Below are 19,507 nucleotides of genomic sequence, written 5' to 3' on the forward strand. Positions count from 1 at the left end.
CCACCAGCTGGATTTAACTTCATTCACCACAACTCTCTGGGCTGGCCATCCAGCCACTTTTTTATCCAGTCAAGGGTGCACCTTTCTAAGCTGCCAGCTTCTCCAGGAGAATGCTCTGAGAGACAGTATCAAAGGATTTACTGAAGCCCAGGTAGACAATATCCATTTCCCCACATCCACTAGGCAGGTTACCTGCTTATAGAAGATCATATTAGTCAGGCAGGACCAGACTTTCATAAACCCATCCTGGCTGGGCCTCATCCCCTAGCCTATGTGGTCTTCCATGAGATAAACTGTTCCATACGTTTAACTTGATTTCACCCTGTAAAAACCAAAGAAGAAATAGATTGGCATCAAAGGATTCACAATTGCAGCCAGGTTGCAGTTTATATTGAACCCTCAGCCTCAAACCAGAAAACTGGAAAGATGAGAGCAACTGCATCAGTGCCCCTCTGTTGTCAAGAGGAATTAAATCTTTCTCATTCCACATACAGTAGAATACCTGTAGATAACAAACCAGCCAGAGGACCTAGAAATGAGTCTTGAGAAATACCGAAACCCAGAATCAAATCTGTTTTATTTTGAAAGAAAAAGTAGAGCATTACATAAAGGACAAATAGAAAATAAACGCACATCTAGTATATTTTCCCTGTGCCCTGTTTTTCTAAAGGAGTGAGAGAATTTTCTTATAAACTTGAGATGGCATATATTTACTATACTGAAATCAGATGACACCTGGCTGCTAATAATAGTACAGTAAATGTATGTTTTCAAATGTTTATCTGAAGTCATATTTTGTGATTCACTCAGCACTACATGTGACTGAAAGTCATTCAGGGAAACCACAACAGAGGACATGTTGAGTGTTTATTGTTTTGAATCTGGCATGTGTAGTGAAAAATCCTCAGCAAGTACACAGTTCAGCCCTGCTCTGGGCTGGCAGTCTTTGCTGAGAGGAGCAGTGGTTTCCACTGTTCCAAACCAGGTTTTGTTCCAAATGAGACCTTGAAAGTTAGAGGTTGGGGAAGAGGGTGAGGAACCAAAAGCAACTACTTAAAGATGGTTCTCAGAGCTATTTAAGTATCTAACTTACATATTCAGAATGAACTATTAGCTTTTAGGCCAAAGAAAGACTGAATTATTTCAGTATTTTTAGGGTATCTAAATGACTTTGTGGAGCTGAGCCACAGTTGTCTTCAGTTACAGTTACTTTTGGTGTACACAACTACAAACACCCTGTTTTTATCAAAACACAAGATTTTCCTGTGGTTCCTTATCTCTAAAATATTTTGGAGGCTGAGAAGTAAGTTCTGCAGAAACACACAACAGCAGGTAAACATCATCATACTTGCAGAATTCTTGAGAAAGTTGCAGAAATGGAGACTGGGATTGAGCTTGAGCATTGCTCAAAAATCTCCCCCAGGCTATCTACATGTGACTTGGAGACTTAAAATCCTTCAGTGTATTGAAAGATAGCAGCTTTTAAAGATGAAGAGAAGGATGCTAAAGCATTAAGAGTCTACCTTTGACCTGCTTCAGAGAAATCAATCCCATTTAGTTTCTCTACTCCAATCAATTTAGAAGGGGGGATCAGAGACAGATTGGTATAAGCCCTATAACTATTAGGAGGGCCATCACAGGAAAGAGATTATGTAAAAGTGACTTTATATAATGATCACAGATAACACTGTACAGTGTGCCAGTGAATGTAATTATATTTGGCAGTAGCAACAGTAATGCAGCCATTATCTCTGTGATCAGTTTCCTAGAATTTTGTGAGATCCTGTGCTTTAAATTTATTTCACTATTAAAGAATAAGGATGTTAAAAACAGGCTGAACTTCCAGTCACAGTAATTTCTCACTAGAAGCATTGATCCCTGATTTCTAAACTTAAACTTCTGAGAATAAAGACCCTGATGTTTTGTGAAAATAATCTTTTTTTCTTAACTCCAGTCTTGCAGAAGCATGGAAGTAGAATCTGTATTATTAATCATTATACCAGTATTACCTGCCTTCCTAGCTAAGTGTTCAATCCATACTCAGCCCTCTGATTATATTTAGGGTATTATCAAGCATCAGTGAAATCTAAACAACAAAATCAAAAAACAAAAACCAAATTTTCCACATAGGCCCTAAAATGTACTAAATAATATAAAGGATCTAAGCTGCCATTCAGAGGAAAAGCTTTATTATACTTGGAATGTTAAGGTTTTAAGGGGTTTTTGAGGGTTCATAGGTAATTTTTACAGTCCTTTCATGTCAACACGGCTATCGGTTTTCTCTGTACTTCCTCGTTTCAAGCCATTATTCCTCTGCCTAGTTCTTGATGTTGGCCTATCTTCTTTACTTGTCTTTATTTTCAGAGGAGCTCTATGGGATTAAGCAATAGGATTCACCAAAGCAGACTCGGGCCGAGCTGAGCTTATGCTAGGGATGGGAATTTGATTTAGTCTCACAGTTCTAATTTTTTTTTGAAAGCAAAACTAAAGTCCTTTCTTTAGAAAGCAGGTAAGAATAATACTGTGGAGCCTTCTTTAGAACTCAAAGATTGGTGCAAAAAAAAGGGACGCAAGCTCTGTTTTTCTCTTTGTGTTGGAGTTTGCCTTTAATTTGGACCATTTGATTTCAAAGCTGATGCACTCTGCAGCCACGGGAACAGTGACTGAATGGTTGCAGGGACTGAAATTCACATTTAGGAATAAATCTCTCTCTCAGGGGGTTCCCAAACAGACTCCTTACAGATGAGGGAATATTTTTACCATTTGCTTGCTGGCCTGCTCACAGCAGGTGCCTGGGGACAGCTTGGCATAGCAATGAGAGAGAGATGCAGATACCTGGACTCCTGTGGGTCTCACAGGGATGTGCTTCCTTTTAAGGAACCGTAAATACTTCTAATCGTTCCCCAACTGCATTAATTCTACTTTAAATAAAGGTTTGATACAGATTGGAAACATGAAATTATTGGGGGACCACAGGGCACAAAGCAAGCAATCTTCAAACATCAGAAACCTGTGGGATTCACTTTGCAGTAATATGATAGATGGCTTGACTAGACATGCCGTTTCCTATTTTCTACTTTCATTTTTCAGACCAGATTGCACTTAACCACAAAACCATCGTGTGTCCCATGATCGATGTCATTGACCACAACCACTTTGGCTACGAGGCGCAGGCAGGGGATGCCATGCGAGGAGCTTTTGACTGGGAAATGTACTACAAGAGAATCCCGATTCCTCCAGAGCTCCAGAGAGCTGATCCCAGCGACCCCTTTGAGTAAGTAGCCATAAAGGGGAGAGTGGGAACATGAAGAAGGGCAAGCAAAAAGTGTAACTGTAGCAGAATCCAAGCCCAGGCATTTCCATGTAGGCCACTTTCTGCTAATGAAAGGTAATAGAAGAAAACACCTGAAAACTAGGAAAAAGATCAAGGCAACGATTTGTAGAATTCACAAGCTGTGGATGGAAACACAACTTGGCTCAGTGACTGTACATAAGAGACAGGCACATACTTGTAGTTAGGTATTGGCATCAGAGAAGTGATTGCAATGGCAGGAATTCTGTTTATTTCACAGAAACTTTATTTAATGCTTTATTTGCTGGTGATTGATGCAATATATGCACCTGCAATTGACTCCACGTTACACCAGCAGATACTTTGTTTATAACTGGTGATATGGCTGCTGTATATGCAGTGCTGTAACTTAAACACAGAGCTGTCAAACCTGAACACTGTCAAGATGATTTGTAAATAGTTTTCAATAAGACAGCCTCTGATCCCAGTGTTGTAGAGATCAGCTCATTCACAGAAATTATCTTCCTTCTTTTCACAAAGGTACATCCTTTTTTCTTATCTCTTCTTATAATTATTCTCATGTAAGGCTCAGCTTGGATTAATCCTTATCAAAAGGGAAAGGACAGACAGACAGACATGGTTCTAATGTGGGAAAGTCCCCAGGCCTCGCACAGGCACGTCCCAGCAGGGCTGACATTAGGGCAGGCTCTGACCTTCATTAGCCTTGGCTGAACCTCCACACTGTAGTTTATGGCAGTTTGAAACCTCAGCGTTCCCCCCTTCCCAAAGCAAAACATGGAAACAATAGCAACAGAAGAACTCTGACCCTAATATCCAGGGAGTGACCAGCAGAGAGGAGTAGGTAACTGTGATATCTGTGGGCTCATTTTCATTTCTCTACTTGTTCATTTTTGCTTATCTCCATCCAGGCCCTTCGGTCTTCATTTTGCATTAGCATAGGTGCCAGTGAAGTACTTGACATCAGGTGCCAATGTGACCACTTGTCACTGATCGGGTGGGAGATTCAGGCAAGCCCTGCTTTCGTCTCAGATTTTTGACAGCAGTTTAAATTTAGTATGGCCTGCACCTAAAATCGCTCCAGCCTGCAAGTTCTCAGGACAGCAGATATCAGGTTTATTATAAAATTAGGTATCCATGTAATAGATAGGCAATCACAGTCAAAAGGCCTTGAAGAGAGCTACTTATTACACAGTATAAAACAAAGAGAACTAGTAGATTACATAAAACAGTGCACAATATCAAGGTAACTATATTTAAGCTGGCAAAGAACTAGTGTAGATTCAGAGTCAATGTAATTTACTGCCAAAATAACAATAGCGTACAGAGTGCTTTCACTCAGCTCCCAGGAGGGTAACCTTAAGGGAGGCATCCCAGCTTTGGAGAGAAAGCCCCACAGATTTCCAGGGAGTATGCAGACGATTTCTGCTTTGTGAAAGTTTGATGTAGCTTTTATAGTTTGTAAAGTGAACTGTTAGTCAGAAATTCCAGCTTCCTTTCTAGATCTCACTTCCACAGCAAGATATCCATTGACAGCTGGAAACATTACTTTCATGGCGTCAAAAAAAAGTCACTGCAAGACAAGCTGTCTTGACTGAGTTATTTTACCAATTAGCAAGCTCTCATGAAGGGCAAGATGCCCTGAGTTCACCAGCTAACAAGCCACAGATAAGCTCTTCTGAGGGGCCAGATGCCCTGCTACACCATTCCACAATACAGACACAGCTAGTGCAATCACATAACACTCCAGAGCTGCTAGATGTTCAATTGCTGTAAGCATTCTTGGTCCTCTGAGCAGTTGTAGTTTCTTGGCACTTACTGAAAGTAACCTTTGTATAGTTTGGTTCAGCTTTCAAAGTTTGTGTAAGTATAACTTCTCTATTGCCAGCGTAGCCACAGGGTTGCTTATCAGTTGTTTCACATTTGCTGTTTGTAGTTTGGATCTTGTAGAATCTTGTTGCGAAGACAAGAGAGGACTAAAGAGGAATCTCTCGTAGGAAACTTCCTAGAAGGACAAGGTTTTGTGCAGTACAGAATAGATGTGGTGGCTTTGCATGAACTGCTGTTCCACTCAGCATGGCAGCAGCTGATACCCACCTTGCCCTGCCAGTGTGAGACACAGGCAGATAAATGGCTTCTCAAGGAACAAGATATAGTACAGTGCAGCCTATAAATCTCTTGTAATCTGTGTACTTGTCAGGTGGAAAGACCTCCCTGTTCTTGCACAAATCAGTGAGAGTCTCCTTTTGTTTTCCCCGTAGCAGGATGCACATCAGGGCGATGCTGCTGGGAAAGCAGCACATGAGGAGCCATCATGTCTGTCCCCACACATGCCAGCAGGACTGAAGGCTGGCTGAGCTAGGACAATATGCTTGCTTAAAAGTACCCCCTGCCTAAGATGGCAAATGGGAATAGATACATTTTAAATAATCAGTATGAATTTTGCTTAGGGGAAAGTTTATTTTCTAATTCGAAGTCAGTACTGCTTCTCTCCTACGGCCTTCTCTGCTGAGACCTCAAGTTTTTAATACCTTGCTTACAACAAATGCAGTAAATGTTGCAAACCATTTTACCTATCAGTAATTTTACCTATCAGTAACTTAATTGACCAAGACAGCTTCTGTGAAATAAAAGATACAGAACAGTTTTCCTTTAGTTACATATGCACTAAAACTAGAAATTGCTTCAGCCAGCACCATAATTATTATGCTACTGTTTTGCAAGCAGTAGGGATTTTTTTTTTATTTAGGTTAAATATTTTACTGTTGGTATCGTAATAGTTCTATTTCTTGCCAGCAGAGTCAGATCTGAGATGATCCCTAATGAACTGGAAAATTGCCAGCATTTTTAGTAAAACACCAGCAAATAATGGATACATGATCCAAAAAGTGTGCTGATGAGTTTTTCCCTTCACTTAAAATGCCATCGCAGTATATGTGTGAAGCGGAAAAGGTCACATCAGCCTAAAAAATAATGTACATAAAACCAGATCAAACTACAGAAGACCTAAGAGCAGTTGTTGTATTATCTGCGTGGTACATTTGCTTTCCATCTGCACATGATCAAAGTCCTGCTGCAGCACACACCAGCAGCGTGTTTGCAGCTGACACAAGCAGCTGAAGTGTTGGCAGGTAGGCTCTTGGTATGACAGGAGCACGAATCTTTCTGAGCTCCAATCCCAGCTCAGCTAGTGCTCTGGAATTAATCTTTTCCCACATTTTAATTTTTTTTTTAATAGTATTCCACTGTGGTCAGTTTTGACCAGGTGCTCTCCAATTAGACACCATCTATCTCAACGTGGTCTTCCAGTTCAAAATGCTTCCTGTGAAGAAGAGACATTCTCATCCATTTGTGGTGTGAGTGTAGTCTTGATTTATTGTTCCCATGCCTGCAGTGCCACTTGGAACAGCATCTCCATCCTTTGCTGTGACAGAACTTGGAGCTTCACTGCAGCTCTCAGCTCTTTCTGATGTACACTCAGAAATGGTGTTCCTCTCACCCATTCTCAGGCCTTCTGCAGTTGTTCACGACAAGTAGCTTTACACCAAGATTTGGCTTGATGTTTATGGCTTTAAGACTGTAAAACGCTCTCAAAAGCTTCCAGTGTGAAATTCAGGTGCAGATGATGTACTAGCACCAACTGGGGAGTCATATGACAAATTTATAACTGCACTTGGATCAGGCAGCATTCATGCATGAATTTTATCAGTTTGGTTTACATATAGTTTGTCACTGGCCATGCCAAATTTCCCATAGGTTTCACTGAACCGAACTACAGCCATTTAAAATGTATTTTCAGTCAAAGCTCCCATATGAATTATTGGATATTTTTCTATGCTCACTGCAGCGTATAGGAAAGCTTAACAACTATTCCATAAATGGATCTCATGCAGCTTTTAAGATTAGCGAGTTTTTTGAAATATCTGTGTGACTGTTTTTCAGGATATATTGAATCCTTCTAGGCATGGAAGTTGGATTTCTCCTCTAATAAGGTTGCCTCCTCATGCAGACACTAAGTCTGTGAACTCTTTGATTTCCCTTTTTCATGTGCCACAGAAATGAGAGGTTTTATATTGCATTTAACTGATCTGTCCCTGTTGCAGATCATCATAGTGAGTGACTGTAGTGATTTTTGTCTTGCAATTTGTGTACAACTACCTGAATATACTCTGAAGAGTGCTTCATGCTATTTTCTTCTGCTGCATCTCGGGTTACGCAAGCAACTCAAATTGGTGTTCTGATGCATGGTGGGAAATTGTCAGACAGTTGTGGAATCATGATTATGTCATGATGATGCTCACTGTCTTGATCCCAGGATGAGTGATCATTCAGCAGAATTGGAGATCACTTGGAACGTTTTATTGTAGTCTATAAGCAGGGAGGACCAGAGATGTTTATCTGCTTTGTGGCAAGGGTCATCTTGGCTTATCATCTCCGGCTGGTTCCTTCCTCTGTCTCAGCAGAGGTTTGAGAGCTTGCCCTTACAGGACACTTAGGTTTGGGACATAAGAGCATGCTCCTCTGTGGCTGTTCCTTTCCATGGTGCAGGCTCTCTGGTCTCCAGCAGAGCTTGCCTAACCCAAGCAATCCCCACTTAAACTAATGGGATAACCCTGTTACTGTAATGGACTGGGATATACAGCATGTCAGTTTATATGATTTAATAGCCTGTCTGAGCTAAAAGCTCTGTGGAAGTTCAAAGTGGAGGTTTGATATGCTCAGGCCTGCTGGGGATGACCGCTCTTTATTTCCTGACAGCACTTACATTATATCAGTTCATGGTACCACATGCCTGATCTCAAACTGGCATCCATTTCATGCCAGCTGCAACATACTTCTAACCAGACAACAAACATCATTTCAACTCAAAAAACCATTTGGAAGGGGCTGCAGAACTCCTTGGAGCACTTTTATGGTGGTATAACTTTATGATGCAGGAAGGAGAGAAAGGTGCAGGCGAGACCTAACAGCATTGCTATTGAATTGCATCTCAAAATGGAAAATTTAACCAATGCGATAACTGTTGTGCTATTTACTGGATGCCAAGACTCCTAGTACCTATCTGAGGAAGTTAGGAGTGTTTCAGTGTGTGCCCACTCCCTACTTTCCAAGAGTTCTTTGCCTTCTAGTGTAGAGCTGTGATCTCCAGACCTCCCTGAAGGGAGACAGAGCTGAAGAGACATGTAACTCTAGCAAAGGACTAGGACAGCAGTTTTGCAAATACTGGGCTATTCAAGCAAGTAGAAACAACTTTGTAAGATCTGACATTTTAGTTCCTATACTGAGTTTCCTATCTATAATATAGAAATAGAATCACTCCACCATCACAAGGCTCTCACAGTAATGGGAGCCACTTATATTTAATGGATGTACTTTTGGCTAAAATTTTGGACATGCTTAAGGGATAAGATTGTATAATCAGTACATTTTTCCTTTCCCTTGCATCACAGGCTCTCAACCTTGAATGTAATTTATGACCCTAACATAGCTAGTTGTGTGTAAAGATTGGAAGGTTACTTGATGTATTCTGTTGAATTGCGTACCTAAAATCACATTATTATTTTGCAAACTGTCATCCTGGTGCTCTTTTTTTTGAATTTGATGTCCTCTCAGAAATACTCTTTTTCTGCAGCTCCTTACTTTCGGTATTTAAATACATACTTTTTACAACATGTTCGTGCAAAGAAAGCCTTTGCTAAGACTACGTTTCAAACCTGACAAGTACTTTTACAATTTTATTATCATTTTGTGAAGTTCAGAAAGTGCTTTGGACAATGATTTCTGTTCTATAGCTTCCAGAGCTTTATAGCCTATGTCTTTTATGGCTGATTTCTGCCTATAAACATATTCATAAAACCTCTCACAACCAGAAACAATCATCTATTTTTTTAAAGCCTGAGTATAATCTACTGTTTTGAACTGTGCAGCAGGAATGTTTTATGCAAAGGAATTATTCTACAGTGAAGCAATCTTCAACTAGTGCTAGTTTGTGTAAGTTGTGGTCTTGAATTATTGTTTTGACAAGCTATGGTCTGTAAAAGACTGCTGGTGGAGATAACAATAGTGGATATAAAAATAGCTTTTACCAACTGTCATCTAACCATGGCCCCTTGAAATCTCAGAATTTTTTTCAATGAGAGATATTGACACTTACACAGAATTTGTGGATATGCGTATGCTCATATTGAATCATTTTCTCCTGCCTTTGATAGGATTTCAGTGCAGAGGTACTGTACAACCAGTACATTTTCTCTGAGGACCAGTACAGAGGAGAGGACTCTACAGAGTGTGTAACCTATCAGAATGAAAAAAAAATCAAGGATAAAATGCTGCTGGTGGTTTAATTTTAATTTTTAATCAAAGAAATCAATCACTAATCAAGTTCTTCATGCTAGATGAATTGGGTAGATTCAGATTTGATACACCACCTTTCACTTAAATGGTCATTGTGGCTCATGCCAGCCAAGACAGAGTACTAATTTTTTTCCTAATGCCTAAACTCATATATCCAATTTTCTTTAATACTTGGGCCATCATATTTAGCATAAAAATATAAACACCCTGAGTATAATCCTTCTAGAGCTATTAGCCTGCTACTTCACACAAGTATCAACTTTGGAGCTTGACAGTCTATATGCCCATATGCTGGGGCAGATTCATAGAATGGGTCATGAATACTACCACTAATTAGAAAATGAAGTAGCTTCTGGGCATGATTTTAATACATCTTTACATAAAAAAGACTAGGATGGTGGCCAAGAAGAAGACTGAGCTATGTTGCTCAGTGCATACAGGTGGGCTATTTAAAACTATCACCATACTGTTGATACAGATGGCTTCACTTTCAAAATTATAAAATCATGTCTGAACAGTTTTCCATAAAGAAAAATGTCACCTTTTTTAAGCGATTCTTTCTATTCTTATTTATATGTTTAGAGCCATTTTCTCTAGAACTTTAATGCAGAATTTGGTGACACCTATTGATTCTAAGAAAGAGAAAACAAACGCCCTTTCTTATATTTTATAGTGTTTATCAGCATAAATTTGGGAGCAACCTCTGCATCCACTTGGTTGTTGTGGTTTATTTAAAGAATGATCTGCTGCTGTCTAAAACCTCAGTCTAGTGCTGCAGTTGCTTCCAACAGAAGAAAGCACAAAGCCTGAACCAATTAATTTGATGGGGTTGGGCTGTGCCGAACCACTTTCAAATGTGTCCATTGATGCAAGTTCTATACGTGTTCATTGGCCCAGGTTTATTAGTATTCTTTAGCATCTGTCCAGGGTGGGATGTGTTTGTTGTTTACCCCTTGCTCTGTGAGGTCTGCAGGAGCTCCACAGTATCACAGTCCTTTCCTCCAGTGCCCGTGGTTTGTTTTTTTTCAGAGGCAGCGATCAGCCAGGCATGACATAGAAGCATCCTCACTTGCCAATATATACCTTCTGATTTTTTTTGACTCTGCATGGAATAATTCTGCCTGTCCAGCTATCTTGGTGTAGCCCTGAGGTAATGAGATATTTCTGGCTTCCACTCTGAAAAAATTAGGCTGTCAATGCAGTGTGTGCTGGAAGCATGAAAAAAGAGGAGATGGGAAAGAAATTTGTATATAGCCAGTGTTTCAGTACTATTCTTACAATATCCAATCAGAAATTTTCCTGCCATAGCTTTAACCCCTTTACCTTTTTAATCACTTACACTGCACAGTGGGAGCAGAGCTTTTAAGTACTTGAGGACTCATGTCAGATAAGTTCATTGTTCATTTTCAAGTAAATTATGTTCTTTCCTTCAGCCTCTCTTAATAAATAATGTTTTCTAGATCTCCTATGATTATCTTTGCTCCTCTGCTCACTGTTTCCATCCTGAGAGCCTACAGCACCAGCCAAAGTCTTACCATTGCCTGGTGGAATAGATGGGTGACTTTGCCTCTCTCAGAGACTATGTTCCTGTTTGCATTTCCTTGACAGTATTGATTCATGCCAGGCTTGTGCTCTGGTGTAACCTCCACATCATTTTCTGCAGAACTGGTATTTAGCCAAGTATTCATTATCCTCCTCTTGTAATTCAGATTTTACATGTGTAAAGGCAAGGCATTTATATTCATATCTATTTCAAGTGCCATGTCCAAAAGAGTATCTGTCTTCATTATCCATAGATCAGTGTGATATTTTGTATCTGCACATTTGGAAATTTTTTTTTTCCTTTCTTTACCTCACTTTTCCAATTTGCTATGATTTTTAAATTCTGCTTAACCCTCCAGTTGTTTACTGCCTATTGCGATGTTACTTGAGCTTTACTTGAGGTTTGTGCCAGTGGCAAATTCTGTTCTAAATCCCGATTATAATACTGTCTGTTTGGTCCATGCCTGAAATCGAGACTTGCAGAGTTCCTGGCTTTCCAATAATCCATTTTCTCAGCCAGAAATGCAGCCTGTTCCACACTGTGGCCCTTGAAAATTTGCCAGCTTCCTGCTAAGCAAACCTTTATAAAATGGTACCAAAGAATTCCTTCACATCCTGTAGATGGCATCTCATTTACAGCACAATAGCAGCTTGCTCTTCAGATCCGTTTCCATCCTTGAGATCAAGGCTAGGACTCCATGGACGCATGTTCCAATCTGATCCAGTTATGCACAAAGCCCTCCACTCCATGGAGCTGCTGAATTGCAGCTTTTAATGCAACATTGAATTCAATCAGATACAGGACAGTGTCTGCAGATGATCTCAAGACAATTTCCATTTTGATGTTGGATTATAGGCTATCAGTAGGTTTTGCATCTCTGTTCCATTAATTTATGTACCTTCCATATTTCTGCAGTTTTTAACCCTGGCAGTTTATCTGTGAATCAGGTTATTTATCTCAGACTGAGAAATAAAATAAAAATTGAGTGAGAAAAGTGAAAACATTTTTTGTTTACAGTCTTAGGGGAGTTCAGTATAGGTATTGACCTGATGAGTACCTTATTCTGAATTATCCCCAGACAAACTAGCATCTGTTTCATTTTCATGTAAGTAACGAAAATATCATTATTCTAGCTGGAAGACAAGTTTTTGTCAAGAGGCAAAGATAAATGCCTCCTCCAACCTGTGAAGTGAAAATTATGATAAACACTCTGAAATTTGCTGTGTTAGTTTATTTATAAAATGCTATGCATGTCTCTAGATAGATGAGGAAAAAATTAGACTCAAAAGAGTTGACATCAGTTTCTTGATGAACTGCCAAGACTATATCCTTTGTCCGGGAACAAGATCTTTGTGTAAACTTTACCCATTTCAAAATGAACCCCTTTTGTTTGTGAGAAAACAGTACAGAAATATCTCTTCAAGTGAATTATTTGGGAAATCAACCCCTGTGATGTTTTCTGTTTTTAAGATGGTGCATCAGTGTTATTTTGAGTGCTGGAGAAGCACTGTAGGCATGCAGTTACAGAAGTCCATTTGCTCCCTACAGAGAATGAGATGCCTGCAAGGAAAGAGGAGATCCCATGCCCTCCACTCTCCTTGTTCTCCAGCAGAAAGTTTAGCTGATGCTGCAGAACTTCCCTGGCTTTTTCATGCTAGGGCAAATAGCCACTCTGTTTTCCCAGGAGTGCAAATGACGTGTGGACATGCAGGGAGCTGGGAGTGGAGAGATGGTGATAAGTCAGGAAGAACACAGTGGGAGAGCAGTAACAATAATTTTCCTTTTCAAAGCACTGCAGACATGCAAAGGACCTCTCAAAATACCCAGGGGAAAAGTCAACAGCGGGGAAGAAAGTAGTTTGGAGGAGTGATTTCAGATCACTGCCTGGGGAGCACAGGGCAGAGGTTTTGAAGAGACTCCCAAGGATCCTGAAGAAGAACAAACCCTAAGCTCTCAGTCCACAGGAAATGTTTTAAGTCCCCAGCTCTTTGCTTTGCAGAAGGTTTTAATGCCTAGCCTGTCATTTAGGGATTTTTTTTTTATTTTTTTTTTTGACAGAATGACAGTTGAAACAGCAAAACTGTTCAAAGCACAGTCTTTGTTCCTGGCTTGTTCAAAGGGCATTCAGGGAAGGTGAACAGTCCTTTGTCAGTCATATATGTGTAATTAATCAATATAGCTTAATCATATGGGCCCTGTTATTTCCAGGGGTGTTTTCATTTGACCTTAAACCAAACAACATAACAAAAACAAAGGAATTATTATAAATGTTGAATATAAACTATATTGCATTAATTTTTACACTTACCTTACTGCATTTGCTTGCATTTCCATTTCTGCTGCATAGAGATATTATTATTCTATAGAAGAGTGATGTTAAGAGATATGATTATGTTTTTTGTAAATCACAAGGTATAATTGCTATTGCAACCAATTACCAGTATGAGTTCCTATAATGGTAAGTTAATAGATCAATAAATTTTTAATGCCAAGACAGAGTATTGTGACTGTCTTAATGGAAGTGGTAATACTTTAAAAACATTTGTATATGTACCAGAAGGCAATAACATGCTCATAATTTCTGTAGGCATGAAAGGACTCAAAACTTATCAAAATGTGAGTATTGGAGGGCCTGAGATTATGGTTTTTTATACTGCCATGTTTTTTTAATGTGGTAAAGCAGAATACTGATCCAGTTTATAAAAATACTTGAATTTACATATTTATTTATTAGAAATTATTTTTGCCTTATTACTTTCAGTAATAGTTTGTTGGAAATGAAAGTTTCCTAAACTCTGCTGGCACAGCTGGCCCTAGGCTGTAAGACAAGGAAGGCTTTAACTGCAGACAGATTTCATCTGTCTCATCTAATACTTATTAAGAAATCTAACCTCGGTTAAGTTGTATTATACAAACCTTCAGTTGTATCAAGGACTGCCAAATAGTTGTTTTCTGCTTTTACTAGACTTACATCTCCACCTACTGGCTGATTCAACAAAGTCCCTTTAAAATATTAGTTTAAATGAGCGTGAAGTAGTGGTTTTGCCTGTTAAAGCTGTTCTTATTCAATTATAGACATATTTTTCAGGTGAGGTTTGTTCAAAGTTGCTTGGCCATCTATAATATATGAACTATATAATGAAGCCACTGATTTTAAACGTCTTGTCCTGTGCATATTAGCTTTGGTCTTAATAATGAAAATAAGACAGAATTTTTAAATCAAGAAAAGGTCTCTCTCTCTCTCTCTCTGTCTGTCTGTCTGTCTATCTATCTATCTTTCAGTGGGAATGCATGAGTACATCCAATAGCCAAGTACACAGTACACCTATACAAAGTTATTCCTGTATAGCTCAATAAAGATTAATAGCATAAGAAGATTTATAGCAGTAGAGAAATAATTTTTAAAAAGAAAATCAGAAAATCGTCTTCTAGCAGAGCACTCAGATGACCCATTGGGTGATTATGAGTATTATTACTGCATCCAGAAGAAAAAAAATCATAATGTCAGTTTAGAATTTAACAAAAAGAACAGGCTGAAATTTGGTAACAAAAAGTTCAAAGTCAAGGTGGACTGACAGTGAGAATTTCTTTCAGAACAGTGCCATCCGTAGGTAGCAGTAGAGGAAGAGAATAGCTATTTGTAGAAGCTGATGATCATAGATAACAATGATTCTCCACTGTGATAACAGCTGTGAAAAGGACAAATGCAATCCTGGAACTTATTTGGCATGTAGCCTTTGGCTCTAGTTACAAAATATTTCCCAATCCCAGCTGACCTTACTCCTTTTCCTCACAAGTCAGGATATCTCCTCACACCCTCAGGTGGGTTCTGTCTGTTCTTCTCTGGTCTTTGAGACGCTACAACTTCAGCCCCATTTCCAGAGGGAGAAGGTGAGAACATTAAACACACGCAAAATTAGACCACAGGGTGTTCTTTTATACCTTAGTTTTCTCCAAAGGTTTTGCTTTCTCATTCTCTATGATGAGGCATTCACCTGCGAAAACTGATGTCATGTCCTGTCTACCACCACTTAAAACCTTTTGACTGGCATTTCTACTTAATTTCTGCTAAATTAGCAAGTCTGTGACTTCAGAAAGCTTCCTACTAAGAATACATTGGTAAAATCTTAACTGTTGTGAGGAACCTAAAGTACACAATCTGCCTAGTGGTCATATAGAGAATAAATACAGTACAGTGCATGGTGAAACTAGAAATGTGCTGCTTGGGGTGAGTAATAGTAATTCACACACACCCCATTAATTTTATGGATGTCAATTTAGATCTAGATACCACATCAGGGGCATCTAGAAAAACGTCATATGAGCCACTTAGAATTAAATATATTTTTCTGCAGAAGTTTGTGTTGAGCAGTGCTAGAATTCAGATGCTAAATGATGTAGGTTTCTTTTCAATTTGTTTTTTTTTTCTCTGAGCAATTTCTTCAAATACTTACAAGAATAACTCAAAATAGGAGCATGCCCTGAATATAAAAGTAGCTATTACCCAGCTGGAACAGAAATATTCCAAAAATGTGGAAGATAACTGAAAGAAAATTGAAAAGCACTTTGCTTTGTATCCGAAAACAATAGGCACCAGCAGAAACCTTAAGACAATTTCGGTGGTTCTCCAGATAGCTGATTTTTGAATGCTTTCGTTTGACTAAAATGGAAGAATCAATTATGGAACTTAAATGAATGTGTGAGTCTCTGCATGACATTCCAGACATAAGAAATAAAAAAAAAAAAAATTGCTCCAAAAGAAGGGGTAAAAGCAGAAAGATGTGGAGTTCAACCCATAAGCAGGAACACTAGCAGGACTAGAGGGCTTCCTGCAACTTGACAGCAGCATAGATGATGCCTCAGTTCTCTGAAAATACTGGTCATTCTGGAAATTAATTGAACATACCAAAGCATACAATCCTGTCAGAGGATTCCTGGTCCATTGCTAAGAGACCTCACATCCTGTTTCAGTCTTTACTTCCTTGGCCTTTTGCAGCCTCTTTTCATAAAAGACGAGCTCCATATTCCTCTGGTGGTTCTGGCACAGCTTTAAGTTTATTTTCACCTCTCCATTTTGAAAAGTGCAGGCCAGATTTGTATGCATCATACTGCATGCAATCCTCAGCACCTGAGCTATATCTGCTGAAAAGATCTTTACTAATAGATCTTAAAGTTGTTTGACCTTTCCAGATCTTATCTGTTTCTTGTTTCTTCCATCCCTGAGCAATCCGACCTTGCATATCTCAGGTAGCTGGGGCAGCTATTCTTGCAAATATTCAATTGATCCAGTTGTTGCTCTGACAAAGTAAAGGGCTCAAGGTGTATGGAATAAGATGTACTTGAAAGATTCCCTGAGAACTTTGATGTTGCTTTTCCAATACTTGAATATATTTTCATTCAATAAGCATTGTCCTTTTTTTTCTACTTCCATTTCTAATGAAACCTGAAATTAACATAGCTTTTTAGTTTCCTTTCTTATTTGCAACAACATCATTGATACTAGTAGCATAGCACTAGGAATAGTTATTGTAAAGCTAGAGGCAGAAGTCAAAAGTATTTTGGATCCTGTATGTTGGGAAGAGGAGTGTTTTGAGTTATTTGGTCTATCCCAATATAACTAACACTTAACATCTCTACATTTAAGCTACAGTTTGTCTGGGGGAGAGGTAGTCCATGTGAATCTTAGTTAAAACCTATTTTGAACTCCTCAGTGTCATCTTACCTTACCTTACATTAACAGAGATCCTCTGTTATTAAAAAGCTGATGTAAATGCACTATTTTGGGGAGAGGGGGGAATTAATTTTTGTATTGTGATTTGCATGTATAATGGCATGAAAACCCCTATATTTTAAGAGAAGAGCTATAGCAGTGGATAATTCTGAAATTTCTGAAACCCATAGATGAGCATATGCTACTGGTGAGCAAGATTTTAGTGAGCAGTTTTAGCAAGGGATTCCTACAGGGATGACTAGGATTTTGATATTCAAAATTGAATTGAAATTTCTGATGTCTTGTATATATTTCTGTTTGTGTAAACAAACTTGGTGTTAGCTGTAAGTCAGTATCTGTCAATAATTATGTTGGACAATTCTCCTTTCTGAGCCTTTTTGCCTCTCTCTGGGTTTTGTCCCTGTAAGAGTATTGTTAACACTGTACACATCCTGCCAGAGATATAATAGTAATGAGAAAAGCAAACTCAGGGGTCCATAATCCATTTTTCAAAGTTAGGCAGTTCAGTCTGAGGAATGCAGTGTTTTGGAGAGTGTCTTGCTGGGACACAGAAGATCTGTAGATGAGAACAATAGCTGGAGCAGTAGAGGCTCATCACAATGCCAGGGGCAGGGCTGGTCACTGGCATGCTGTCAGGTTTGTTAGCTGAAACAGATCCTTGGGGATTTTCATGACAGCTTTCCTTTCTGCACATTGATATTCCTTATTTCTGAATTATTCAGCATTGCTGCTGCTTAGCCAGAGAGTGTCTCTGGAGCATAATTAGCTAAGCAATGGATAAAAACAGGAAAAAAGAAATGTCCCAATTATATATTCCTTGTTTTGTGAGTACTTGAATAGCAGTTTAAAATACCAGCTGTAGTTCACAGGAACCTGCAAGCCAGAGCTGGAAAACTCTGGAAAAGATACCCTAGCCTCAGTCACATTAATACCAAAATTCCTATGGTACGAAACAGGGCAAAAGTTGAACCTTTTAAGACATGTAAAAACAGACAGACACAAACTAATGCTGATATATGACCTGTCCTACATCTACCTCATTTTTAAGAGAAACAGAAGGACAGTCCCTTTCTCCATGTGTTAAATACTTTGGTAGTTCTTTTTCCATTCCTTACCTTTTTTGGAAAATGAAACTAATTTTGTTTTTACCAAGATAATAATGAGACTCTTTGGCTAGTGTTTGATCTACTACTCTTACTGCTGGAGAGATGTGTTTTGCTAAAAAAGGAATGATGTTTCAGGATTGGAAGCTTCGTAGAAAGATATTAACACTGAATTTTATAGATGAAGTACAAAACAAGTGACTTACTGTAAAGCCTAAAAAACAGGAGTATCCACACAGGACACTCCTGAGGCCAAATTTTGCTACCATATCTTAGGCCTTCTTTCCCTATTTTCTCCAGCTGTTAGCCCTCTTTATAACTTACTTAATTTAAATTAACTAGTTAATTAGCTCTTTGGCAGAACTAATTTTTAAAAATTAGGCATTTCCTAAAATTTAAGTAAATAACACAAAAAGTAAATGTTACCGATATTTAATGGGAACTAGAATCTCTTTCTCTTGGTCTTCAGGTGATGGATACAGAGTTTTATTATCTTAAAAACAGGGGGAAAATACATTTCAGCTTTCTGTTTGCAGGCCTTATAGGAAAGCAAATGGCCAACAGGATATTTACACTGAAGCAAGGAGAAAGAGCAGCATCATACCAGGTGACTTGGTTGACTGGTTACAATAAAAACAGTTCAAATATGGAACTTCTGATCCATAAAGATAAATTCCAAAATGTTATTAATGAAATAATTTTAAGTGGGAAAGATGCTCAGAGAAAAGAGCATGCAAATATTTAGTAAGCCTAAGAAATAAGCTGATTTTAACAAGGAAGGTGTTTTGAATTTGAGATTTCTGAATGTAAATGTCAGTGTTATTGCAAATAAATGAGAAGAATCAGAAACGCTGGCATGAAGTCAAATGTTTTGTTAGAGTTCTTATGTTTTATCATTGTCAGATGTAAGCTTGATGCCTGAGTAAAACATCCTGCAGGACAGACTTAAAGCCAAATTAGCCAGCCTTCCATGTTAGTTACCTGCAGGAGTGATGTCAGAGTTGGCTGCAGGCACACTCCAGCTGGTGCTCTCCAAATGGAATCCTGAGTGTCATCAATCTGTGAGTGCTCCTTGCAGACACTCTTTCCTGCCCTCAAGGCAGGGTTACCACACTCTGATGGCAGCCACAGGAGGTGAGCCAGGGAAAAGTTGTTTGAGATGAAGGTTGTGTCCTCTGTGGCTTCCTCAGATTCTTCCAGAACTGGAGTGATGGTGTGACTCTGATTTCAAGCACCCAGAATCCTGCAGATGTGGGGCATCATTGCAGGAGCCATATTCTTCTGAGTCTCAGAAGCATCCTAAAATTCAGCATGCTCTCAGGAGCTCTCTGCCATGTACAGCAGATGCAGGGATTACCCCAGTGATTCGTAAATCTGATCTGCTGTGAAGAGGAGGATTTGTGTGGTGTGCAAGGTTATATATGCTTGCTAAAAAGTTTTGGGGCAGTCAAGAGAGGTTTATTGAC

At 39.0% G+C, this 19,507-nt stretch overlaps 1 protein-coding gene across 1 annotated transcript in view; it reads left to right on the plus strand.

Annotated features, from left to right (window-relative positions):
• GALNTL6 (polypeptide N-acetylgalactosaminyltransferase like 6) overlaps positions 1–19,507 on the plus strand; it is a 419,272-nt gene that overhangs the window by 347,739 nt on the left and 52,026 nt on the right. Inside the window, exon 6 of the mRNA XM_059470678.1 lies at positions 3,091–3,274. Within this exon, the coding sequence (XP_059326661.1) occupies positions 3,091–3,274 (184 nt within the window). The remainder of the gene's footprint in view (positions 1–3,090; positions 3,275–19,507) is intronic.

This window comes from Ammospiza nelsoni, chromosome 4 (genome assembly GCF_027579445.1).
Source record: "Ammospiza nelsoni isolate bAmmNel1 chromosome 4, bAmmNel1.pri, whole genome shotgun sequence".
Lineage (NCBI taxonomy): Eukaryota > Metazoa > Chordata > Aves > Passeriformes > Passerellidae > Ammospiza > Ammospiza nelsoni.